General features: G+C 37.0%; 2 protein-coding genes across 6 annotated transcripts in view; both read left to right on the top strand.

Moving 5' to 3' along the window:
* DIAPH2 (diaphanous related formin 2) overlaps positions 1-27,750 on the top strand; it is a 1,009,576-nt gene that overhangs the window by 225,031 nt on the left and 756,795 nt on the right. For all 5 annotated transcript variants that reach the window (XM_032881800.1, XM_032881797.1, XM_032881801.1 and 2 more), the window contains one exon: positions 10,851-10,990. In XM_032881800.1, coding sequence (XP_032737691.1) covers positions 10,851-10,990 — 140 coding nt within the window. The remainder of the gene's footprint in view (positions 1-10,850; positions 10,991-27,750) is intronic.
* On the top strand, positions 12,772-13,553 carry RPA4 (replication protein A4). The gene is given in 3 exon segments (XM_032881802.1): positions 12,772-12,936; positions 12,938-13,014; positions 13,016-13,553. Coding segments are annotated over 3 exon segments (780 nt in total).

Below are 27,750 nucleotides of genomic sequence, written 5' to 3'. Positions count from 1 at the left end.
GAAAGGAGTGGAAGACGTAAGTGACACCTTTAACACAGAGATAAGAAGTTACATAGTAGAGGTAAAGGGCACAATAAATGAAATGAGAAACACGCTTGATGTAATGAATGGTAGGATGAAAGGAGAGGAAGGAATTAGTGACCTGGAAGACAGAGTAACTGAAAGTGGTCATGCTGAAAAAAGAGAAATGAATTATTCAAAATGAGAATAAACTTAGGGGACTCTGACTCCATCAAGTGTAGTAACATTTGTATTATAGGAGTCCATAAGAAGAGAGAGAAAAGGGTGAAGAAAAATTATTTGAGGAAATAATAGCTGACAACTTTGCTATTCTGGGGAATGAAACTGATACCCAGATCTAGGAGCTACAAAGAACCCCCAACAAAATCTATAAAAGTAGACTCACACTAAGAAATATTATAATTAAATTGGTAAAATACCATGATCACAACTCTTAAAAGCAGCAAGATGAAAGAAGTTAGTAATTTCCAAGGGAAAACTCAGAAGACTAGTAGGAGCTTTTTCAACATTAGAAATCCGAAGGGAGTGGCATGATATATTAAAAGTGATGAATGGGAAAAATCTGCAGATTAAGAGTACTTGGTCCAGCAAGGCTAGCTTTGAGAATAGAAGGAGAGATAGAGTTTCCCAGAGAAACAAAAACTAAAGGAGTTAATGACCACTCAACCATGTCTGCAAGAAATATTGACAGGGACACTTTGAATGGAATGGATATACCAAAGGTGACAGTATAGAGGTATGAAACACAAAAAGCAGAGAAAAATGAATATTATTTAAAAAAATCAGTCAAGGAACTAACAAAAAAAAAAGATGTAAAAATATAATAACATACACCTGGAACATGGGGAGGATAAGAGAAAAAAAAGGGTTCAAACTTAAATGACTATCAACTTACTATAGATGGGCATATACAGAGGAGGTTTTATACAAACCTAAGCGTAACTGTATATCAAAAGCCACTAATAAATATAAAAAGAACAAAGAGGAAATTGAAATCTATCACCAAAGAAAATCAACAAAACATGAAAGTTTGAGCGATCAGACAGAATCTTCAGAAATAACCCCAAAACAAGTAATAAAATGGCAATAAGTAAATATCAGTAATTACTTTGAATGTGACTTAACTAAATATGCCAATCAAATGACATAGGGTGATAGAATGGATTAAAAAAATAAGACCCATTTATATGCTGCCTGTAAGAGACCCATTTTAGACCTAAAGATACCTGCAGATTGAACGTGAGAGATGGACAAACACCTATCATGCAAATGGATATTAAAGAAAGCCAGGCAATACTTATATCAGACAAAGTAGACTTTAAAATAAAGAGTGTAAGAAGAAACATAGACAGACACTATGTAGTAACAAAGGGGACAATCCAACAAGAAGAAATAACAGTTATAAATATTTATGACCCAACATGGAGCACCCAAATACACAGTATTTTAAGTCGTAAGTCACAGCAGTCAGACAACAAAAAAGTAAAATATATCCACATCAGTAAGGAAGAAGTAAAACTCTCAGTAAATATTTTATACACTAATGATGAAGCAGCAGAAAGAGAAATTAACAAATAATGCTATTTATGATTGCATGTGAAATAATAAGATTCCTAGGACTAAACCAAACCAAAGAGGTGTATGAAGTAATCTTTATTATTTCTTTCCCTCTGCTGGCTTTCAGCTTCATTTGTTGTTCTTTCTCTAGCTACTTTAGGTTTAAGGTGAGGTTGTTTGAAATTTTTTCTTGCTACTTGAGGTGGGCTTGTATTGCTATATACTTCCATCTTAGGACTGCTTTTGCTGTATCCCAAAGGTTTTGGACCATTGTGTGTTCATTTTCATCTATTTCCATGTATTTCTTATATTAAATATTTTATATTAAAGATTAGAACAGAAATAAGTGATATATAAACTAAAAGACAAAACCAATTAACAATAGAACAGGTCAATGAAAGCAGGAGCTGTTCTTTGAAAAAATTAATAAAATTGATAAACCCCTCCTCAAGCTTATCAAAAGGAAATGACTCCAATAAATAAAATCACAAAAGAGAGAGGAGAAATAACAACCAACACCACAGAAATACAAACAATTATAAGGGGAAATTATGAAAAATTCCATGCCAACAAATTGGACAACATGGGAGAAATGGATTAATTCTAGAAACATATAAACTTCTGAAACTGAAGCAGAAAGAAATAGAACACTTGAACAGACCAATAACCAGCAAAGAAATTGAATCAGTAGTCAAATATTTTCCAAAAAATAAAAGTCCAGGGCCAGATGGCTTCACGGCCAAATTATACCCAACATGTAAAGAAGAGTTGGAGGGAAAACTTCCAAATTCATTCTATGTGGCCAGCCTTACCCTAATACTAACAGCTGGTGGAGACTTCAGTAAAAAGGAGAACTACAGGCCAATATCCTGATGAACACAGATGAAAAAATTTTCAGTGAAATTCTCACAAACTAAATTCAACAGTACATTACAAAATCATTTACCATGATCAACTGGAATTTATTCTTGTGTTACTGGTTCAATCTTTGCAAATCAATCAGCATGATATTCCATATTAATAAAGGAAAGGATAAAGGCAGTATGATCACTTGAGTAGATGCAGAAAAAGGATTTGACAAAGTACAACATTCATTTATGATAAAAACCATCAACAAGGTAGGTTTAGAGGGCACATACCTCAACATAATAAGGGCCATATATGAAAAACTCGGAGTTAATTTCATTCTCAATGGTGGGAAAAAACTGAGTCCTTTTCTTCTATGGTCAGGAACAAGATAGGGATGTCCACTCTCACCACTGCTACTTACCATAGTACTGGAAGTCCTAGCCTCAGCAATCAGAAAAGAAAAAGAAATAAAGGCACTTGAATCATCAAAGAAGAAGTAAAACTTTCACTATTTATAGATGACATTATACTATCTACAGAAAAATGTAAAGATATTACCAAACAACTGCTGGATCTGATACACCAATTCAGTTAAATCATTGGATACAAAATTAACATACAAAAATCTGTGGCATTATCATACTCCCACAATGGATCAGCAGAAGAAGAAAATAAGGAATTCATCTCCCTTACAATTGCACCAAAGACAGTAAGATACCTAGTAATAAACCTAGCCAAAACGTTAAATGATTTGTATTCTGAAAAGTATAAAACACTGGTAAAAGTAAAAGATGAGGGCTACCTGAGTGGCTTAGTTGATTATGTGTCATACTCTTGAGTTCAGATTAGGTCATGATCTTATGGTCGTGAGATTGAGCCCTGCAGCAGGCTCTGTGCTGGGCATGGAGCCTGCTTATGATTCTCTCCCTCCTTCTATCCTTCCCCTGCTGCTCGCTCTGTGTAAAAAAAAACAAAACCCAAAACCAAAAACCAAAACAAAACAAAACAAAATTAAAAAACAAAGAAATTGTCAGTTACACAAAGAAATGGAAGGACAGTCCATAGGGAGAACAAGTAGTATTAAAATATTAAAGTGTTAAAATAAAGTATTACCCCAAAGAATGTACACATTTACTGTAATCCCCATCAAAATACCAATAGCATTTTTCATAGTGCTAGAACAAAGAATTCTGAAATGAGCATGGAACCAAAAAGACCCTGCATGGTTAAAGCATGCTTCAAACGTTTCTTTCTTGAGAAAGAAAAGCAAGGTTGGAGGTATCACAGTTCTGCGCTTTAAGTCATATTCCAAAATTGTAGTGATAAGAATAATATTATACTGTCATAAAAATAGGCCCAATGATGAAACAGAACAGAAAAACTAGAAATGAACCCACAACTATATGGTCAGTTAATATTGGAGCAAGCAGGAAAGACTGTTCAATTGGAATAAGACAGTGTCTTTAAGAAATGGTGTTTAGGAAACTGGACAGCAAGTTGCAGAAGAATAAAACTGGACCACTTTTTTTTTTTTTTTTACTATGTTAGTCACCATAGTATATCATTAGTTTTTGATGTAGTGCTCCATGCAATACATGCCCACCTTAATACCCATCACCGGGCTAACCTCTTCCTCCACCCCTTCCCCTCTAAAACCTTCAGTTCGTTTCTCAGAGTCCATAGTCTCCCATGGATTGTCTCCCTTCCCTTTTCCCCCCTTTATTTTTCCTTTCCTTCTCTAAATGTCCTACATGCTATTCCTTATGTTCCACAATTAAGTGAAACTGGACCACTTTCTTACACCATACACAAATACAAATTCAAAATGGATTAAAGCCCTAATTGTGAGTCCTGAAACCATCAAAATCCTAGAGAAGACAGGCAATAAACTCTTTGACATCGGCTGTAGCAACTTCTTTCTAGATCTCCTGTGGCAAGGGAAAGAAAAGCAAAAATAAACTTTTGGGACTACATCAAAATAAAAAAATTCTGCATAGCAAAGGAAATAATAAAAAAATAAAGTGCAACCTATTGAATGTGAGAAGGAATCTACAAATGGCATATCTGATAAAGGGTTAATATCTAAAACCATAAAGAACTTATAAAGCTCAACACCCAAAAAACAAATAATCCAGTTAAAAAAATCTTAGAAGACATGAATAGACATTTTTACAAAGAAGACATACAGATGGCCAGCAGATCTATGAAAAGATGCTCAACATCACTGATCATTAGGGAAATGCAAATCAAAACTGCAGTGAGATAACATTTCATGCTTCTGTGGATGGCTATAATCAACATCAAAAGAAACAACAGGTATTGGCAGGATGTGGAGAAAGGGGAACTGTCTTACAGTTGGTGGGAATGCAAACTGGTGTAGGTACTGTGGAAAACAGCATGGAATTTCATCCAAAATTTAAAAATAGGACTATTGTATGATTCAGTAATTATATTATTAGATATTTACCCAAAGAATTAAAAAATAACCACTTCAAATGTACACATGAACCTCTGTTTACAGGAACATTATCTATAATAGCCAAATTATGAAAGTAGCCCTAGTATCCATCAACTGGAATGGTTAAAGATATGGTATATATAGTGAAAAACTACTCACCAAAACCACATTGAGGTACAATCTTATACCAGTTAGAATGGCAAAAATTGACAAGGCTAGAAACAACAAATATTGGAGAGGCTGTGGAGAAAGGGGAACCCTCTTACACTGTTGGTAGGAATGCAAATTGGTACAGCCACTTTGGAAAACATTGTGGAGTTTCCTCAAAAAATTAAAAATAGAGGAGCTGGGTGGTTCAGTGGGTTATTAAGCCTCTGCCTTCGGCTCGGATCAAGAAAAAGATCCTTTTTCTTTTTAAGATGTTATTTCTTTATTTGACAGAGATCACAAGTAGTCAGAGAGGCAGGCAGAGAGAGAGGAGGAAGCAGGCTCCCCACTGAGCAGAGAGCCTGATGCAGGGCTCGATCCCAGGACCCTGACACCATGACCTGAGCCGAAGGCAGAGGCTTTAACCCACTGAGACACCCAGGTGCCCCAATAAATAAAAAATCTTAAAAAAAAAAATAGAGCTAGCCTATGACCCGGAAATTGCACTAGTGGGTATTTACCCCAAAGATACAGATGTAGTGGAAGGAAGGGCCACATGTACACCAGTGTTCATAGCAGCAATGACCATAATAGCCAAACTGTGGAAAGAGCCAAAATACCCTTCAACAGGTGAATGGATATAGAAGATGTGGTCCATATACACAATGGAATATTACTCAGCCATCAGAAAGGATAAATACCCAGCTTTTGCATTGATATGGGTGGAACTGGAGGAGATTCTGCTGAGTGAAATAAGTCAAGCAGAGAAAGTCAATTATCATATGGTTTCACTTACTTGTGGAACGTAAGGAATAGCATGGAGGACATTAGGAGAAGGAAGGGAAAATGAAGTGGGGGGAATTGGAGGGGGAGATGGACCATGAAAGACTATGGACTCTGAGAAACAAACTGAGGGTTTTAGAGGGGGCTGTGGCATAGGTTAGCCTGGTGATGGGTATTAAGGAGGGTACATATTGCATGGAGCACTGGGTGTGGTGAATAAACAGTAAGTCTTGGAATTGTATTATAAGTGAAAAAAGTTCATCAGAGAAGGACAAATACCATATAATTTCACTTGTGGAATTTAAGAAACAAAACACACAAGTAATAGGGAAAAAATAAGAAAGACACAGATACAAATCAAGAAATGGACTTTTTTTAAAAAATATTTTATTTATTTATTTGACAGAGATCACAAGTAGGCAGAGAGGCAGGCAGAGAGAGAGGAAGGGAAGCAGGCTCCCCGCTGAGCAGAGAGCCCTACGCAGGGCTCGATCCCAGGACCCTGGGATCATGACCTGAGTCAAAGGAAGAGGCTTTAACCCACTGAGCCACCCAGGTGCCCCAAGAAATGGATTTTTAATTATGGAGAAGAAGGATGGTTGCTAGAGGGGAGGTAGGTGGGATGGATGAATTACATAGCTGGTGGGGATTAAGGAATGCACTATGTTGAGCCCCAGGTATTGTGTTGTGGTGAATTACCCTGTTGTACATCTGAAAGTAATATGACACTGTATGTTTTCTAATTGGAATTAAAATAAAAATAAATAAATAGTAATATTAGAAGTAGTATCTCCGGGGCACCTGGGTGGCTAAGTGGGTTAAGGCCTCTGCCTTCTGCTGGAGTTGTGATCCTAGGGTCCTGGGATTGAGCCCCGTGTCAGGCTCTCTGCTCAGCAGGGAGCCTGCTTCCACCTCTATCTCTGCCTCCCTCTCTGCCTACTTGTGATCTCAGTCTGTCAAATAAATAAATAAAACCTTTAAAAAAAGTATCTCCAATGTAATCCTAAAGTGTTCTTTTTAGAATATCATTGATTTTGATATTAACACTTCATGTCAGAGTTAAGGGAATGTAATTATTAAACTGGCCCATGTTTTTTTGTGTATTGTTTTAGAGTAACATAAGTACAGTCACAGTGACACTTATCTCTATCCTAATGATTTCCAAATTAAGGAATGCCTTCAAATTAGGAAAACTATTTGTAACCTAGCTTTGGAATGGCATGATACATGGTAATTGCTAACTTTGTATGCATTATTTTTTAGAGATCAAATGGGCACAGGGGTAATTTTCATTAATCTCATACAGAGCAGCTAATTAAAATTTCCATTATCTAGTTGTTTCCTTTGTTCAGTATCAGAACAGGATGTTAATGATAAGTCATTCTTGTATTACAGTTCTATTAAATATAGTGAGAATTAGTTTAATCTATTGCACTGTTTTGTTTCTTTGTGATTTCTTTAACATACTGCATTATATTGATTGTGCTGAAGATACTTTGGCATTTGTAGTACAGATTTCATAATTAAGTAGTTGGTGCTCTGATTTTTTATTCAGTATTGAGAGAAAGTGACATATGGTGGGAAAAAAAGTAACCTGAGGACCAGAATATTCGTGTTTTATTCTTGCAACTTCACTAATTAGGTGACCATGGACAGTCAGCATGATCTTCTATTTTTGTAATGATATTATTAGATGAGCTGATATTTAATGGTCAGCTCATCTTTTATATGCTATTATGTTTTCTTGATCTTCAAGTATGAGCTTATGTTAAAACCTGTGAAAGCTTGATAAAAGGTATTTGTTTTATAAGGTTATGTATTTCTTGTATTGCTCCATTAGGTTCCTTTCAGTCCTAAGCACAGAGTATCTTAAATTACATAATTTAAATTTAAACCTGTTTCTAAGAGTTGGGGGAGGAGGGTGTCCTAAGGTATTGGGCTGTCCCAGTTTTTCCATGTGGCACAAATACCTCAGCCATGACCATATAGAAGAAGGGAACAAACATTTCTAAGCAGCTTACTTTGTCTATGAGACAACATATACAAAATGCCTGTTTTGACCACTTTATATGCATCGTCTCACTTAATCCTTAAAATAAACATGAGGGGTAAGTGTCTACTACCCAATATCATGAATGAGTAAACAGGTTTATAGAGATTAGTTGAATAGTCTGCTCAAAGATTACCTAGATAAGTGAAGGTGTCACAATTAAGCCCAGTGACAGTTTGAGCTCTTCCTAGGAAGCCGTACAAGGTCTCAGTTTACCTATTCTACACTAGCATTTCTGATTATATGGTAATGGAACATCTCAGAACTGTAATATTGTGAAGCAAATCTAAACTAAGTTTTGAAGTTTCAGCTTGTTGAACTAATCAGACATTCACCCATTTGTTTACTCACCATCCATCCATCCATCCATGAATTAAAGAAAGATGTTTTGAGGGGCTCCTGGGTGGTTTAGTTGGTTAAGCTGAGGTGTTGATCTCAGGGTTGTGAGTTCAAGTCCCATGTTAAAGTGCCCAACATGGAGACTACTTAAAAAATACATACATATATATATATATATATGTATATATATATATATATATATATATATAATTATTTTTTTTTGAGTACTTACCGTGTGCCAAGCATTGTGTTAAGATCTGGGGACAAAATGGTGAACAGTGTTGGCAAGGTTCCTGCCTCATAGAGTTTATGTTTTTATAGTGAAGACACAGTAAACAAGTAGAGTACTGAATGATGTAAGGTTACACTGAGCTAATACTATGAATGAGATATAAAATGATGTGATGATGAATGTGGTGGTGAGAGGACTATTGGATTGAGACTTAGATGATGAATTAGGGATGGAGATATTAGGAGTAAGAATCCTCCAGGCAGAGAAAACAGCAAATACAAAGGTCATTCTACAGTAATAAACTCGTGTACCAGCCTCCAGGGAAGGATTGGTAGGGCCTTATTATCCATTAATTATGAAAATGGGTTTGAGGGTCATATGAAAGTGGTTTGTGACTGCAGACTTGAAACATTTTATACTATAAATGTTTACTTGCTATCATTCTTTGTGGTTCTGCAGCCCTGAGTGTTGGTAAATAAGTTAAAGAAATGGGGCACTGGGTGGCTCAGTTAGTTAAGCGTCTGCCTTTGGCTCAGGTAATGATCTCAGGGTCCTGGGATCAAGCCTCACATCAGGCTCCCTGCTCAGTGGGAAGCCTGCTTCTTCCTCTCATCCTCCCCCTGCGCCCTATCTCTCTCTCAAATAAATAAATAAAATCTAAAAAAAAAAAAAAGAAATGTGGAAAAGATTTCATGGTGATATTTTTACTTTGCCATCTATGTCGTGATTTATTCAGCAGAAGGCTTAAACATCTGTATATCCTAACAAATAAAAAAATCAAGTTAGTGTGAATTATACAAAATATGTGATCTAAAACTATGAAACTGTATTCCTTGTTCTGTAATTGTTATTGGCCGGATACAATAATAGCACACTTCCTTTGAGGCTCACTAAACCGAATCACTGTGTTAGATATCTCGCATAGAGTTCTGAGTCTAGAAGAGTGATAGACATAAATAATGACCTTTGCCTCAGTGTCTTTAGTTTTATAATAGTGATAGTGCTATAGCACCAGAAGGGAATACAAGTCCCTGCAAGACTGTACCAGACTTCATTGGTGCTTGGGTGGCTAAGTTGGTTAAGCATCTGCCTTTGGTTCAGGTTATGATCCCAGGGTTTTGGGATTGAGCCCCATGTATGACTCCTTGCTCAACAGGCAGTCTACTTCTCCCGTGCCCTTCCCCCTGCTCATGTTGTCTCTCTCTGTCTCTCAAATAAATAAATAAAACCTTAAAAAAAGACTTTATCAGACTTCAAACATTTACTTACTATTCAATGGAATTAAAAAAAATTCAGACATTAAGAATGTCAATTTCTGTATTGAGGAGGCATTCTTGATAAAAGCCAAACACCCTGAAACCCTGTGGAATCCATTTCTCATTGTTAACATATTTTTTAAAAAATTCTATATCCTCAAATGATATAACTTCTACCATGTTAAGGAAAAAAACCAAACCAAACCACTTTCCTTATTCTAGCTTAAGTACTTAAAGAAACTTGAGTGTGATCAGTACAAACTTGAAATATGTGACTCAAACTAGAATTTTAATTCAGGGGAATACATTTGTAATATATATCTAGAATGATTATGTATATGATTCTGTATATCTAGAATGTGAAAGTGAGTTATTAGTGCAATGAATGTGTTAATGATGTTTTCCTCTCAGTCTTTTCCCCAAACTACTTACATAGTTATTATGGCAAGGTGATGAAGCTAAGGAGCTTTGATGAGATAATGAGTTCTAGAAATAACCCCATGTATAGTAGAAATTAAGCAAAAACTAGTCATTATCAGATAAATGCATTTAATGACTTTTTAAAATTAATATACAACATGGGAGTAATATAGGAAGGAATAGTTGGGAATTAGTGAATACTTTAGACTAATATGATTAATATGCTAAATGGAGACTGTACTGTTTTACATTTTAGTAACTGTTTTCACTTGTTTTTTGAGGTAGGCTAATTCTCTGATACATTTCACTAGTTTTTGGTTATCTGTAATGTTTTATATTAAATTTTGTTCACTGTATTTTATGGTATAGAACATAAGCATATTAACTCGGAAATTTAATAAGATGATTTGTAAATGTTCATTCTGTGGGTTAATGCTAATGCCTGGATTGTAAATTTAAGCATCCCTGTCAGTGACACTTAATCTCAGGTCCATAGTCTTTTCAGACTATGAGTACCAGCAGTGTAATTTCTTTTTAAATGAGGATGAGGGGAGTGTTGAGATATGTATATAACTTGATTTTACCTCATCATTTCTATGACCAAGAATTTTTAAGTGCATAGCACTCTGCACATATTTTTCTATAATAAAATATTTGCATAGTCTATGCATTTTTTTATTTTAAAAGTTATTTCAAAACCCGTTGTTTTTCTAAAATGTGATTTCCTTTTTTTTATAGGGAGGGCTGAAAAACAGCAAACATGAATGTACCTTGTCTTCACAAGAATATGTTCATGAATTACGATCTGGTATTTCAGATGAGAAACTTCTTAACTGCCTTGAATCTCTGAGGGTTTCTTTAACCAGCAATCCTGTGAGGTAGGTGCAGTGGTTCTTACCATTTTGGTATAATTCATGCAATTTGTATTGAATGTAGTTGTTATGAATACAATCAGTTACATCATTTTAACCTCAAGGTTTTCTGAACAATCTGATGTCAGCTAATAAAACAGCAATGTCTGATTATTAGGTTGTAAACATTTGATAAAATATAGTTACTCTGATATCTTAATACTGTGCAATTTTAAGAATACAGATATTATTTAGATGTTTAATTCCTCTTTTATTATATAAAACATGGATCCAGAAGTTAAATATCCACATTTACTTGGCAGTTTGTGTGCAAAGGTAACAATTATTATATTTATTTGTAAAACAAATTAAGTATATTGGCTCTGGTATTATTAATTTCTGACTGAGAAATAAATACAGTTTTCTTTCTATAAGTTTTATATATACTAGTCACATATTTTTGTAATTTTGCATACCAAAATTAAATTATTTTAACCAGTAAAAGAAATGAGAGAAAGTATTAATAAACTCAAAGCTCTACAAGTTTAAGTTATTTTCTAACTACAAAGGATTTTTTTTTTAAGATTTTATTTATTTATTTGTCAGAGAGAGAGACAGTGCGAGCGAGCACAGGCAGACAAAGCGGCAGGCAGAGGCAGAGGCAGAGGGAGAAGCAGGCTCCCTGCCAAGCTAGGAGCCTGATGCGGGACTCGATCCCAGGACACTGGGATCATGACCTGAGCGGATGGCCGCTGCTTAACCAACTGAGCCACCCAGGTGTCCCTAGCTACAAAGGATTTTTAATGAAGTTCTTTGCCAGTGGTGGAGTCCAACAACTGATATTCTTTATTAATCATAAAAAAAACCTTTAAGTTAATTACAACCCCAATAAAATGTTTTATGAGGAAAAATGGCTTTTCAATGTAATATGAAAATATTCTGGGAGATATTCATATAAATTGCTACAGTCTTAAGTTCACAAATTACTGCATAAAAGTGTACAGAAATGGTATTTTGATTTTATTCATGTTTTTCCTAATATCTAATGGAGACCACATTTTGTATTTCTCCGACCTATTGGTAGAGTCTTGAAAATAATTTAGAGCTCATTTGAATTGATGTAGTAATTAAAATATATCAACTATTTCTTTTTACCGATAGTGTATTTGTCAGAATAACTGGAAAATTATAGTTCTATAATAAAAAAAAAAAACCTTTAAAAGGCAGGGGTAAGATGTGATTTACTTTTGAATATGATGACCATCTAGAATGCTTCTGGTTTTAATGATTGAACAAATGATTTAATGAATGTGAATTCTTTGAGAACCATAACCATTTTTGTGCCCTGCCTCGCACCCCTGCTACCTCCGCCATATAAATCTATAGCTCTTTACCATAGTGCACTTAGTGCTCTGAAAATTTTGTGGGTGAATAAATGAATATTTAAGAAGTGACTATCGAAGAAGTTGTGGCAGTTAGGAATGAAGGGGAGGGGTACCTAATAAAAATGCATTTTATACAGATGGCAAGAAAGGCTTGAAATAATATGCGGGGCCTTTAAAATATAGGCCAGCAGCTACCATACAACTCCAAAGAATTATGGGACCTGGTGAGAAGCTGGTAGGTCCTCATTAGCTGGAGAGAGCAGCATTTTAGTAGCTGGTTGGCTCCATAGGTCGTGCGAGGCTGCTTGCGTCAGCACACATCGAACTTCTGGTGGTAGCTGTCTGAAGCGGTCAGAGCCCTCCTGAGGAACTCACTGACTACAGAGAAAACCTACCTCCTAATCTCTCTGAGCTCTTCTTAAGATGAGTAAGAACGGTTTTGTGAGCTATGGCAGCATTTCTGCTGTGGGTGAAACTTTTGGAAACAATGACCAGCCATCTCAGGGTGGTGAAGCTCCTGCTACTAAGACCCCAAGATCCAGGGTCCAGATTTAGTGTATTATACCTTGTCGTGTAAACCAGCTGCTCCACCTCCATCCTGGTTGACAGTGTCTTCAAGATAAGGGGAATTGAAGTTTCTCAGGTCTCTATTGTGGGGATAATCAGAAGGCCAGAGAGCTTCCAACTACATTCTTTACAGAATTGATGATATGACCACCAAGCCTATTGAGGTCCGCCAGTGGCTCAGAAGAAATAGAGCAAAACAGGGCACGTCACTTCTTCCAGTGGAAGTGTATGTCAAAGTGATCGGTATCCTCACATGTTTTAAAGAAGTAAAGGGCCTCGAGGTATTGAATATCCGAGTCCTAGAGGACATGAATGAGTTCACCACACATATTCTGGAAACAGTCAATGCACATATGATGCTGGATAAAGCCCACCAAGTGGACTCTGGACCCAGTGCGCCATCAAAAATAAATGAGGGCCAGAAGTATGGCGAGTACTACCACCTTGACTTCATCCACAAGGAAGTTTTGCATTTGATCCGTGAATGTCCTCAACGGGAAGGCAAAAGTGTACATGAGCTCCAGACCCAGCTTTACAGCCTGAGCGGCAGGGCCATCAAGCAAGCTCTTGAGTATCTGACCATTGAGGGCTACATCTACCTCACTGTGGATGAAGAGCATTTTAAATCTGCTGATTAAAGTGATGAAAAGATTTTCATTTTCCGAAGATCCTTGCCTCCTTCTGTGAATTTTAACCTGTTGACTTTTAGGAAGTAGATTTTTTCAACAAAATATCTCAACTGGCATACTTTAGAACCTTGCCGCTTTTCCAAATGCTTTGAACTTTTCTGTTTTTCTAACTGTTGGAAGCTCAGATGGAGATGGCGATGGATAAATTGACTAGACTTTTTGTAGGATTTACAAGCAAGCAAGTGAAAATAGCCCTGGATGAATGAATTTGGGAGAGGAAAGGACAAAAAAAACCCTGAAAATTATTATTTGTTACATGGGAGTTTCTTTTTCTGACATATCCATATATTAGGAGAATACAGATGCAGTCAGGGAACCAGTTAAGAAATGAAAACAAAAATTCTATTGTTTTTAACATTAGGTTTATTTTTTGTGTTTGGATTTAACTTATAGTCCTGTTATCTCTTGCTAAATATAGAAATTGATTAGTTTGAAAGTGCTAAAGAGAGCAATTTATGAATTCAAATGCTCAGTTCAGTATTTATTGAGTGATTTGCTCTTACTACCATAGATTTGTTTAGAAGGTAAATGACTTGGCCAGTGCTCCCCTTCCTCTCCAGTCCTGCTTTGCATGTGAGCCAAACTTCAGAGGATAAGATACCAATCCTGGGGAAATACTATCTACTATTTTGGGCAGAGATTTTTAAACCTGAGGAAACTGAAGATTAGAATTGACAATTATAATCCACTTAGGGTTGTTAATCTATGGCTCTTAGACATATGAAGTGTATGCATTTATATTGAAATTGATTCTAAATTGATTGAATAAATTTGAAAATATTTTCAAATCAAAACTAATAGTATTACTGCTGTCACAATTGTTAGTAATTATCATATCACTTTACCTACTAAATTCAGGTTGTATTTTGAGTATAATTTGAGAAATATAAATTATTGTTTTTTTCTAAATTGAAACTATAATGAGATACCACCTCACACCTGTCAGAATGGCTAAATAACAGCCCTGAGAACAACATGTCAGTGAGGATGCAAGGTAAGTTGGTGGGAATTGTAAACTTGTGCAGCCACTGTGGCAAACAGTATGGAGGTTCCTCAAAAAGTTAAAAATAGAGCTACCCTATGATCCAGCAATTGCACTACTAGGTATTTATCCAAAGTATACAAACACAGTAATTTGATGGGACACTTGCACCCCAATGTTTATATTAGCATCATCAACAATAGCCAAATTATGGAAAGAGCCAAGTGTCTACCAACTAATAAATGACAAAAGAAGGTGTGGTGTATGTATGTGTGTGTGTGTGTGTGTGCACGCATACACACACACACACACACATACACATGCATATGTATATATAATGGATTATTCTTCAGCCGTAATGAATGGAATCTTGCCATTTGCAGTGACATGGATGGAGCTAGACAGTGTTATACTAATTGAAATAAGTCAGTGAGAAAGACAAATACCATATTATTTCACACCTATGTGGAAGTTAAGAAACATACACAGGGAGAACAAGAAGAGGCAAACCAAGAAATGGACTCTTTTTTTTTAATTATTTTTTTCAGTGTTCCAAATTCATTGTTTATGCACCACACCCAGTGCTCCATACAATACATGCCCTCCTTAATACCCACCACCAGGTTGACCCAGACCCCCATCCCCTCTCCTCCAAAACCCTCAGTTTGTTTCTCAGAGTCCACAGTCTCTCATGGTTCGTCTTCCCCTCCAATTTCCCCCAACTCACTTCTCTTCTCCATCTCCCAATGTCCTCCGTGTTATTCCTTATGCTCCACAAGTAAGTAAAACCATATGATAATTGACTTTCTCTGCTCGACTTATTTCACTCAGCATAATCTCCTCCATTCCCGTCCATATGGATATAAAAGTTGATACAAGAAATGAACTCTTAACTGTATAGAACAAACTGATTATTACCTGGGGGAGGTTGGTAGGAGGGATGGGTTAAATAGGTGATGGGAATTAAGTAGGGCACTTGTTGTGATGAGCCCAGGATGTTTAATGTTAGTGTTGAATCACTAAATTTTACACCTGAAGTTAATATTACATTGTACATTAGCTACGTGGAATTTAAATAAACACTTGAATGAAAAGGAAATAATTCAGTAAGGAAAAAATGGGGATAAGAAGACCTATGACAATACATAAATACCATTTCCTATGTGAATCATTTGGAGGACTTGGACTTTCAATCTGAGTGAGCTGGAAATATAGTAGGAGGATTTTAAGGAAGATAATGATATGACCTAACTTGTGTTTTTTTTTAAATTTTTAATAAACATATAATGTATTATTAGCCCCAGGGGTACAGGTCTGTGAGTCACCAGGTTTACACAATTCACAGCACTCATCATAGCACATAGCCTTTCCAATGTCCATAACCCCACCATCCTCTCCCGACCCCCTCCCCCAGCAACCCTCAGTTTGTTTTCTGAGATTAAGAGTCTCTTATGGTTTGTCTCCCTCCCGATCCCATCTTGTTTCATTTATTCTTCTCCTACCCACCAAACCCCCCATGTTGCATCTCCACTTCCTCATATCAGGGAGATCATATGATAGTTGTCCTTCTACAATGATTTATTTTGCTAAGCATAATACCCTCTAGTTCCATCCACGTCATTGCAAATGGCAAAATTTCATTTATTTTGATGGCTGCATAGTATTCCATTGTATATATATACCACTTCTTCTTTATCCATTCATCTGTTGATGGCATCTAGGTTCTTTTCATAGTGTGGCTATTGTGGACATTGCTGCTATAAACATTCGGGTGCATGTGCCCCTTTGGATCACTATGTTTGTATCTTTAGGGTAAATAACCAGCAGTGCAATTGCTGGGTCATAGGGTAGCTCTATTTTCAACATTTTGAGGAACCTCCATGCAGCAGAGTGGTTGCTCCAGCTTGCATTCCCACCAACAGTGGAGGAGGGTTCCCTTTTCTCCGCATCATCGCCAGCATCTGTCATTTCCTGACTTGTTAATTTTAGCCATTCTGACTGGTGTGAGGTGGTATCTCATTGTGGTTTTGATTTGTATTTGCCTGATGCCGAGTGATTTGGAGTACTTTTTCATGTGTCTGTTGGCCATCTGGATGTCTTCTTTGCAGAAATGTCTGTTCATGTCCTCTGCCCATTTCTTGATTGGATTATTTGTTCTTTGGGTGTTCGAGGTCTTTTCTGACTCCATATACATTTTACGATTATTTGTTCCATTTCTTTGAAAAAAAATGGATGGGATTTTGATAGGGATTGCATTAAATGTGTAGATTGCTTTAGGTAGCATAGACATTTTCACAATATTTGTTCTTCCAACCCAGGAACATGGAACGTTTTTCCATTTCTTTATGTCTTCCTCAGTTCTTTCGTGAGTACTTTATAGTTTTCTGAGTATAGATTCTTTGCGTCTTTGGTTAGGTTTATTCCTAGGTATCTTATGGTTTTAGGTGCAATTGTCAATGGGATAGACTCCTTAATTTCTCTTTCTTCTCTCGTGTTGTTGGTGTAAAGAAGTGCAACTGTATTCATTATTTTTGTACCACACCCAGTGCTCCATGCAATCCGTGCCCTCTCCAATACCCACCACCTGGATCCCCCAACCTCCCACCCCTCACCCCTTCAAAACCCTCTGATTGTTTTACAGAGTCCATAGTCTCTCATGGTTCACATCCCCTTCCAATTTCCCTCAACTCCCTTCTCCTCTCCATCTCCCCTTGTCCTCCATGCTATTTGTTATGCTCCACAAATAAGTGAAACCATATGATAATTGACTTTCTCTGCTTGACTTATTTCACTCAGCATAATCTCTTCCAGTCCTGTCCATGTTGCTACAAAGGTTGGGTATTCATCCTTTCTGATGGAGGCATAATACTGTTATGCTGAAAAAATAAAAAATTAAAAAAAAAAGAAAGAAAGAAACAAAAAAATGAGCAAAGGAAAAAAAAAGAGAGAGAGACAGACCAAGACATAGACTCTAGAGAACAAACTAATGGTTACCAGAGGGGAGGGTGGTGGGGGATGGGGTAAATAGTGGATGGGGATTAAAGAATACAGTTATCATGATGTAAAATAAAAATGAAATGAAAAGAAAAAAAAATAAAATGCGGCTGAGGCTAAGGAAAAAAAAAAGTGCAACTGATTTCTCTGCATTGATTTTATATCCTGACACTTTACTGAATTCCTGTACAAGTTCTAGCAGATTTGGAGTGGAGTCTTTTTGGTTTTCCACATATAGTATCATATCATTGCCAAAGAGTGATAGTTTGACTTCTTCTCTGCCGATTTGGATGCCTTTAATTTCCTTTTGTTGTCTGATTGCTGAGGCTAGGACTTCTAGTACTATGTTGAATAGCAGTGGTGATAATATACATCCTTGCCATGTTCCTGACCTTAGTGGAAAAGCTCTGTTTTTCTCCATTGAGAATGATATTTGCGGTGGTTTTTCATAGATGGCTTTGATAATATTAAGGTATGTGCCCTCTATCCCTACACTTTGAAGAGTTTTGATCAGGAAGGGATGCTGTACTTTGTCAAATTCTTTTTCAGCATCTGTGTAGAGTATCATATGGTTCTTGTTCTTTCTTTTATTAATGTATTGTATCACATTGATTGATTTGCGGATGTTGAACCAACCTTGCAGCCCTGGAATAAATCCCACTTGGTCGTGGTGAATAATCCTTTTAATGTACTGTTGAATCCTATTGGCTAGTATTTTGGTGAGAATTTTCACATCTGTGTTCATCAAGGATGTTGGTCTGTAATTCTCTTTTTTGATGGGATCTTTGTCTGGTTTTGGGATCAAGGTGATGCTGGCCTCATAAAATGAGTTTGGAAGTTTTCCTTCCAATTCTATTTTTTGGAACAGTTTCAGGGGAATAGGAATTAATTCTCCTTTAAATGTTTGGTAGAATTCCCCCGGGAAGCCGTCTGGCTCTGGGCTTTTGTTCGTTTGGAGATTTTTGATGACTATTTCAATCTCCTTACTGGTTATGGGTCTATTCAGGTTTTCTATTTCTTCCTGGTTCAGTTATGATAGTTTATATGTCTCTAGGAATTAATCCATTTCTTCCAGATTGTCAAATTTGTTGGTGTAGAGTTGCTCATAATACGTTCTTATAATTGTTTGTATTTCTTTGGTGTTGGTTGTGATCTCTCCTCTTTCATTCATGATTATATTTATTTGGGTCCTTTCTCTTTTTTCTTTTTGATAAGGCTGGCCAGGGGTTTATCAATCTTATTAATTCTTTCAAAGAACCAGCTCCTAGTTTCATTGATTTGTTCTATTTTTTTTTTTTTTTTTTTTGGTTTCTATTTCATTGCTTTCTGCTCTCATCTTTATGATTTCTCTTCTGTTGGGTTTAGGCTTTCTTTGTTCTTTCTTCAGCTCCTTTAGGTGTAGGGTTAGGTTGTGTATTTGAGACCTTTCTTGTTTCTTGAGAAAGGCTTGTATTGCTATATATTTTCCTCTGAGGACTGCCTTTGTTGTGTCCCACAGATTTTGAACCATTGTGTTTTCATTATCGTTTGTTTCCATGATTTTCCATTCTTCTTTAATTTCCTGGTTGACCCATTCATTCTTAGAAGGATGCTATTGAGACTCTATGTATTTGTGGTCTTTCCAAATTTCCTCTTGTGATTGATTTCTAGCTTCAGAGCTTTGTGGTCTGAAAATATGCAGGGAATGATCTGGAGGTGTGTTCAGTTCTAAAATGAGTTTCTTGTAGGCAGCATATTGATGGGTTTTGTTTTTTTATCCATTTTGATACCCTGTGTCTTTTGATTGGGGCATTTAGCCCAATTACATTCAGGGTAACTATTGAGAGATATGAATTTAGTGCCTTTGTATTGCCTGTAAGGTGACTGTTACTCTCTGTTGTCTCTGTACCTTTCTGATCTAGTACTTTTAGGGTCTCTCTTTGCTTAGAGGACCCCTTTCAATATTTCCTGTAGAGCTGGTTTGGTGTTTGCAAATTCTTTCAGTTTTTGTTTGTCCTGGAAGCTTTTTATCTATCTCTCCTTCTATTTTCAATGATAGCCTAGCTGGATATAGTATTTTCGGCTGCATGTTTTTCTCGTTTAGTGCCCTGAATATATCATGCTAGTTCTTTCTGGCCTGCCAGGTGTCTGTGGATAAGTCTGCTGCCAATCTAATATTTTTACCGTTGTATGTTACCGACTTCTTGTCCCGGGCTGCTTTCGGGATTTTCTTTTGTCGCTAAGACTTGTAAATTTTACTATTAGATGGCGGGGTGTGGACCTTTTCTTACTGATTTTGGGGGCCATTCTCTGCACGTCCTGGATTTTCATGCTTGTTCCCTTTTCCATATTAGGGAAATTTTCTACAATAATTCTCTCCAGTATACCATCTGCTCCCCTCTCTCTTCTTCTTCTGAATTCCCAATTATTCTAATGTTTCGTCTTATGGTGTCACTTATCTCACAAATTCTCCCCCTGTGGTCCAGTAGTTGTTTGTCTCTCTTTTGCTCAGCTTCTTTATTCTCTGTCATTTGGTCCTCTACATCACTAATTCTTTCTTCTGCCTCATTTATTCTAGCAGTAAGAGCCTCCATTTTTGAATGTACCTCATTAATAGCTTTTTTTATTTCAACTTGGTTAGATTTTAGTTCTTTTATTTCTCCGGAGAGGGTTTCTCTAATATCTTCTGTGCCTTTTTCGAGTCTGGCTAGAACTTTGAGAATTGTCATTCTGAACTCTAGATCTGACATATTACCCATGTCTGTTTTGATTAGGTCCCTAGCCTTCGGTACCCATCTTGTTTTTTTTGTTAATTTTTTGTGGTGAGTTTTTCAGTCTTGTCATTTTGTTCAGATAAGAATATTTGAAGGAACAGATAAAATACTAAAAGGTTGGCAAAGATCCCAGGGAAATGTGCTTTATCCAAATCAGAAGAGACCCCAAGTCATGGGGGGGGGGGAGAAAGGGGATAAAAAGAAGTTCTGAAAAAGAAAAATTAAATAAAGAAAACAAATAAAGAAAAAACATAAAAAAAATTATATAAATTCATATTAGCCTGGTGACTAGAACAGGGTCACCCACTTAATTTTGGGAGTATTTTGGTCTCTTAGAAGAAACTACCTCCCCAAATTTTAAAGAATGAACAACATATATAAGGGTAAACACAATGAAGGGATGGAATCTGCCTATAAAGATGGAATAAAATTATTATTATTTTTTTAATTTCTAAAAAAGGAGTTGATAAGGTAAGTTGTTTGGGAGAATAAAGAAGAAAGTGGAGAGCATTTGCTTGGGCTGGAGACTAGAACAAGTTCGGAGCTAGAATTAGGGTGTATTTTGATCTATTAGAAGAATTTTTACCCTGAATTTTTTAGAAGAAAAAACCCTATGTGCATACAAAAAATAAAGTTAGATTCAATGGAAGATAAAATATGACTATAATAATGAAGGTTTAAAGAAGATTTTTTTTTAAATGAAAGGTTTTGTTAAGATAAACTAGTTAAAAAATGTTAAAAGAGGAAAGGATAAAAGTTAAAAAAAATTTTAGGAGAAGAAAATAAATAAAATAAAAAAAATTAATTAACGGCAAGACTGAAAAATTATGGGGAGAAAGCCATGAATTCCATGCTTTGCTTCTCCTCTTCTGGCATTCCGCTCTTCTCCTTGGTAAGTGAACTTGGTCTTGGCTGGATTTCTTTTTGATCTCTGGGGGAGTGTCTGTTGTAGTGATTCTTAATTGTCTTCGCCCCAGGCGGAATTGCACACCCTTACCAGGGGCCATGCCAAGTAATCTGCTAGGGTTCGCTCTTGGGAGCTTTTGTTCCCAGAACGCTTTTTAGTGTTCTGGAGTACAGGAATGAAAATGGCGGCCTCCAAATCTCTAGCCCAGAGGAGCAGAGAGCTCAGATCCCCGCTCCTTAGTGTGCCCTCAGAGAAAAGCACTCAGTCACTCCGGTCTCCCTGGCCTCTGGCCGGGCTCCGAGCTCACCCAGCCTGTGACCAAGCATCTCTCTCTCTGGCACACAGTTCCACTTGGAGTCTCTGAACCACGCAGGTCCCTGAGCTCTTCCAGGGGTTGTTTCCCCGGATCTTGTGGGGTCCCCACTCACAGAGCAGTGGCCTGTGCCACGGATTACGGTTCAAGGTAACCCCGAGTTGAGAGGTCACTCCTCAGCTCTGTCTCTGTAGCCAGCTTCCCTGCGAGCTCTGTGACACTCAGACACCCCCGATCCTTCTGTGACTCCACGGGACCTGGGGCTACGCAGACCCCACGTGGGCTTCATCCCAGTTTAGCCTCTGGAGTGATGTCCCTCCGTGGAGCAGACTTTTAAAAGTCCTGATTTTTTGCTCCATTGTTCTGCCGCTTGCTGGGAGCCGGCCCCTTTTCCCGCAGTCTATCTTCCTGTCCCTTTAGATTCACTTCTTCGTCGGTCCTGCCTTTCAGAAGAAAGTGGTCGATTTTCTCTTTCTAGAATTTTTGCTCTTCTTCTCTTCGATCTCCTGTTGGACTTGTAGGTGTTCCCAATGGTTTGATAAGCTATCTAGCTGATATCCTGCAACCTGATGTCTTCTCACCCTGCTACTTCACCATCTTGACTCTTCCTCCTGACCTAACTTGTGTTTTAAAGGCTCTCCCTCTCTCTGGATGAAGCAGGGCGACCAAGTTACATGTTGCAGTAAGGGAGCTAGAAATCTCACAGGAATTCTAGGGATAGCAGTTTAGCAGTGCATTATGCAGGATGATATGGAATGTCACTTGATATCTCACAGTTGTCCTAGAACCTGGTTATTATTGTCATATATCTCTTTGAAGTCAGCATCAGAAATTCATGGCACATTAACTTGATTTGTTTTGTTAACATGGGCTCTCCTTGAATCTCTGTCATTTCCTGATATTAACTGCCTGGCCATCTCTGTATTACCCACTTCAAATTCCTAATGAGGAGACTCTGGTCCCCATTTGTTTCTGCTCAGCCAAAGCTGCTCTTGCTAGGCCACCTCAGTATGTAGGTCGTACCATACTATGGTTAGGTCACCCACTGTAATCACATCAGTTTGCTTGTGGTATGTTAGAGGGAGTCAGGGTGATATGGTCTAAAATTTGCTTACCGAGGACTATTGTCTTAGAATGTGATTGTGGGGAGTACTTGCCTAAGAAGGGGATACGAGTTTGTCAGGCACCAGTCAGTATAGCAACTTTAATAAGGTGAGAAGCAAAGTTACTGCATGAGGATCTTCAGAAGATCAAGATTTATGTTTCATTCATCCTGTATGTTCATCTTTTAGCATTATTCTTTGTGGTATTACAAGTTGAATAAAAGAGGGAATGTAGCACACTGCTTCCCGGAAGTGCTTCTAGTGTTCCTGTGTGTATATATGTGGGTTTTAGAGAGGAATGGAAATAAGGAGCATCATTATCCTTACTTTTACTCTGACTGTCCTGGGAATTCTTACCAGTGTTGTGAGCCACCTCTTAGCAATGGTCTCTCCTTGGACATTATCAACTATTTGACTCAGGTCCAAAAATCTTTCTTCTTTCTGATAGGGGGATACTCTCTTCAACCTATCCCTCAACTTCCAAATAGGTGGTGGTGGGATATAGGTCTCCATCACATGGCTAAATGTATTCTGGGAGTGCCCTGTAGTATTTTCCCACTTGGGAACTCACTGTGAACATTAGCATTGTTTTTACAAAGTTTTTTACATTGCTCCAGAAAAGAAACTTGTTGAACTTTATTAACCCAGAGGTTCCAGATACATTCTTTAAAGTTTTCTGTTATTCCCTAGAAATGCCTATAACCATTATGTTGTATAAATCATACCTTCTATTTCTGCCAGATTTAAACCTATTAGTAGCTACAAGATTTTATGGAATCACCCCCTACTTTAGAATCTCTCACAGACACCAAGAAGTACCAACACAGCAAACAACTAATTAGTCTCCTACTGGACAGAAACAAATAAGCGAACAAGAACAATGAAATAGCAAAAAAAGTCAGAGAAACAGGAAACCAAATATAAGATTAAACCCAAGAATGCGAATAATTTTATAACAAGAGGAAATTATGGGGAAAACAAAGAAAAATAATCTGTAAAAGGATAAATCACCTCGAATGCATAGTGTTTTATATAACTTACAAGAGTGAAAGAATCCTTGAAGTTAAAGAAGAATTATTTAATACTATTATTTAGTTTCAGGGCTTACGTTACCATCATCAAAACTGAGTGACTTTAAAACAAAAGAAATTCATTCTCTCACAGGTCAGTTGGCCAGAAGTTTGATACTGAGGTTTTGGCTGGGAGGTTCCTCCTACAGCTCTACCAGAGGATGTTTTCCTTGCTCCTTCCAGCTTCTGTTGTCCTCAGTTTTTGGTGGTATCATCCCAATTTCCATCTCTATAGTTAATGGCTTTCTCTGTGTTTCTGGGTATATTTTTGTGTCTCTTTTATTAGGATACTCTAACCGGATTTAGGGTCCACTCTAATCCAGTACCATGTTATCTTGATCCTTACCTTAATTATATCTACAAAGACCCTGTTTCCAAATAAGGTCATATTCTGAGGTTTTGGATGGATTATATCCAAAGTTTATTTCTAAAAGTATATGAAGAAAAATTATCCATAAAACCATTGAGATAACCAAATTAGCTAAATACTGTTTAGGTAAAAACCTTAGCTAATTTAGAAGAACTGTAAAAGTCGAACTATATAATACTTGTAGTACTTATTGGCCTTGTTCCCTTTATAAAGAAATTTTTTTCTGTAGTACTAAATTCTGAGAGTGTGTTATTTGATAGAGTGACACTAGAATGCTAGTCATGAGATGTGTATTTCTAGCCCTCATCTCTCACTCTCTGTGACTTTATAAAGTGTAACCAGTAACCTCTTTTGGCCTCAGTTTTTACCTGTATAAATGATTTTGGAGACTTCTAGATCTAAACTTCTATGTTCTCATTTGCTTACTTCTAATTCTATTACCTTTGCTATTGAAACTAGATTAGTGTTTACAAATGATTTTGAAGAGAAAAATGTTCCTCCATAAGACTGAATGATTTCTTAGCATTTTCTTATTTTCTTACATGTACAAGTATTATGTTTAAGTGACTCCAGATAGATATTTATAATATCTTTTAAAATATTGAAGATAGCAGTTTCTAAGTCTTTGGTATATAACTACTTTTAAAACCTGATGTTTATTATAATCTGGGCATTTGTGGGGCGCCTGGGTGGCTCAGTGGCTTAAGCTTCTGCCTTCAGCTCAGGTCATTATCTCAGGGTCTTGGAATCCCACATCGGGCTCTCTGCTCAGTGGGGAGCCTGCTTCCCCCTCTCTCTCTGCCTGCCTCTCTGCCTAATTGTGATCTCTCTCTGTGTGTCATATAAGTAAATAAAAGCTTTAAAAAAAAAAGAATCTGGGCATTTGCTTTTGCATGACTGATTTCTTTCCTTAGCATAGGATTCCCCCCCCCCCCCAGGCCTCATGCCAGGTCTGGCTGGCCGTTATTTATTTATTAATTTTATTTTTTCAGTGTTCCAAGATTCATTGTTTATGCACTACATCCAGTGCTCCATGCAATACGTTCCCTCCCTAATACCGACCACCAGGTTCACTCATCCCCCTACCCCTCTCTCCTCCAAAACCCTCGCCTCTTATGCTTCGTCTCTCCCTCCGATTTCCCCCCTTCATTTTTCCTTTCCTTCTCCTAATGTCCTCTATGTTATTCCTTATGCTCCACAAGTAAGTGAAGCCATATAATTGACTTCTTCTGCTTGACTTATTTCACTCAGCATAATCTCCTCCAGTCCTGTCCAAGTTGATAGAAAAGTTGGGTATTCATCCTTTCTGATGGAGGTGTAATAATCCATTGTATAAATGGACCATATCTTCTTTATCCATTCATTGTTGAAGGGCATTCTTGGCTCTTTCCACAGTTTGGCAATTGTGGCCATTGCTGCTGTGAATATTGGGGTACACATGGCCCTTCTGCTCACTACATCTGTATCTTTGCAGTAAATACCCAGTAGTGCAATTGCCAAGCCATTGGGTAGCTCTATTTTTAATTTTTAAAGGAATCTCCACTCTTTTTTCCAAAGTGACTGCCCCAACTTGCATTCCCACCAGTAGTGTAAGAGTTTCCCCTTTCTCCACATCCTCTCCAACACTTGTTTCCTATCCTTATAATTTGGGCCATTCTAATTTGTGTAAGGTTGTATCTCAGTGAGGTTTTGTTTTGAATCTCCCTGATGATTAATGATAATGAACATTTTTTCATGTATCTATTAGCTTATTTATATGTTTTCTTTGTAGAAGTGTCTGTGCATGTCTTCTGCCCATTTTTTGGCATGATTATCTGTTTTGTGTGTGTTGAGTTTGAGAAGTTCTTTATAGATCTTGGATATCAGCCCTTTGTCTGTAGTGTCATTTGTGAATATCTTCTCCCATTCCATGGGTTGCCTCTTTTTTTTGTCGACTGTTTCCTTTCCTGTGCAGAAGCTTTTGATCTTGATGAAGTTCCAAAAGTTTATTTTTGCTTGTGTTTCCTTTGCCTTTGGGGACATATCTTGAAAGAAGTTGCTGTGGCCAAATGTTGAAGAGGTTACTTTCTATGTTCTCCTCTAGGATTTTGATAGATTCCAGCCTCACGTTGAGGTCTTTCATACATTTCGAGTTTTTTTTTTTTAATTGTGTAAGAGAATGATCACGTTTCATTCTTCTATATATAACTGTCCAATTTTCCCAACACCATTCATTGACAAGACTGTCTTTTTTCCACTGTATATTTTTCCTGCTTTATGGAAGATTATTTGACCGTAGAGCTGAGGGTCTGTATCTCTACTCTTTACCCTGATAACATTGGTCTATGTGTTTGTTTTTGTGCCAGTACCGTCCTGTCTTGGTTATCACAGCTTTGTAGTAAAGCTTGAAATCAGGCAACGTGATGCCCCCAGCTTTGTTTTTCTTTTTCAACATTTCCTTAGCAATTCTTTTCTGGATCTTTTCTGGTTCCATACAAATTTTAGGATTGTTTGTTCCAGCACTTTGAAAAATGCTGGTGGAATTTTGATCAGGATGGCATTGAAAGTATTGATTGCTCTGGAGAGTGTAGACATTTTAACAATGTTTATTCTTCTGATCCATGAACATGGAATGCTTTTCCATCTTTTTATGTCTTCTTTTGTTTCTTTCATGAGCATTCTATAGTTCCTCGAGTACAGATCCTTTACCTCTTAGGTTAGTTTTATTCCCAGGTATCTTACGGTTCTTGCTGCTATAGTAAATGGAATCTATTAGCTAATTTCCCTTTCTATTCCTTAGCACAGTTTTATGTATTTATTTTTTGTTCAGCCCAGCCCCTAGTAAAGTAAATACATAAACATGCACACTAATACTAATAGCTTTACAAACATTCTCAAAGTACAGTCATTTCTGAATATTAAATGGAGTCACAAATTTCAAATTCATATGTTACATAAACATTCAGATGATAAAGACTAAAGACTACTGAAGTCACTTCCTTATTTTCTGCTAAATGCAGTTATTTAAAAATGCCTTTTATAAAGTATCATTAACTGGCTATATCCCAAATCACTACCTCACTGTTCACTCCCTGGATTTATTTATTTTTTTTTAACTGTTTATGTTCTTCTATACCTGCTTATGCTCTGTAATAGGTATATGAATGTATGTCTGCTTTTCTCATTTAGATTTTTGACTCCTTTGGGGAAGAGAACCTCTTGCCATTTTATTTGTTTCATGGTAGCTGGTACAGTGTAATTTACGTACAGTAATGTGTGATTTGATGTGGATATTGACCTGTCATCAATAACAACCTATGCTTCTCCAGTAGTGAAAATAAATTTTTATTAATCTGGCACTATTTTGTGACCATGAATTTTTACGTGTAATCAGAGAAAAGGAATGAACCGTTGCCTTCACACAGGAGTGAAACCTATTGGATTGGTCTAAACCATATTCATAAGCTACACATACCTTTTTAGGGTTGCCTAGTGAATTAATGATATTGAATGTTTGCAACTCTAACACCATAAAAATCTGTGAGTTTGACTATAAAGTAAAGCCTGGTCTGTGATCACAAATTGCATTAAATGTTGCATGTACCAACCATGGTCTGTGTGTTTTAGAATGAGAACTATCTTATTACGGATTTTTGAGCCTATTTGTTTGATAAA

The sequence above is a fragment of the Lontra canadensis genome, unplaced genomic scaffold, assembly GCF_010015895.1.
Source record: "Lontra canadensis isolate GAN:19392208 unplaced genomic scaffold, GSC_riverotter_1.0 scaffold77, whole genome shotgun sequence".
NCBI lineage: Eukaryota > Metazoa > Chordata > Mammalia > Carnivora > Mustelidae > Lontra > Lontra canadensis.
This window is presented reverse-complemented; position numbering and strand designations above follow the sequence as displayed.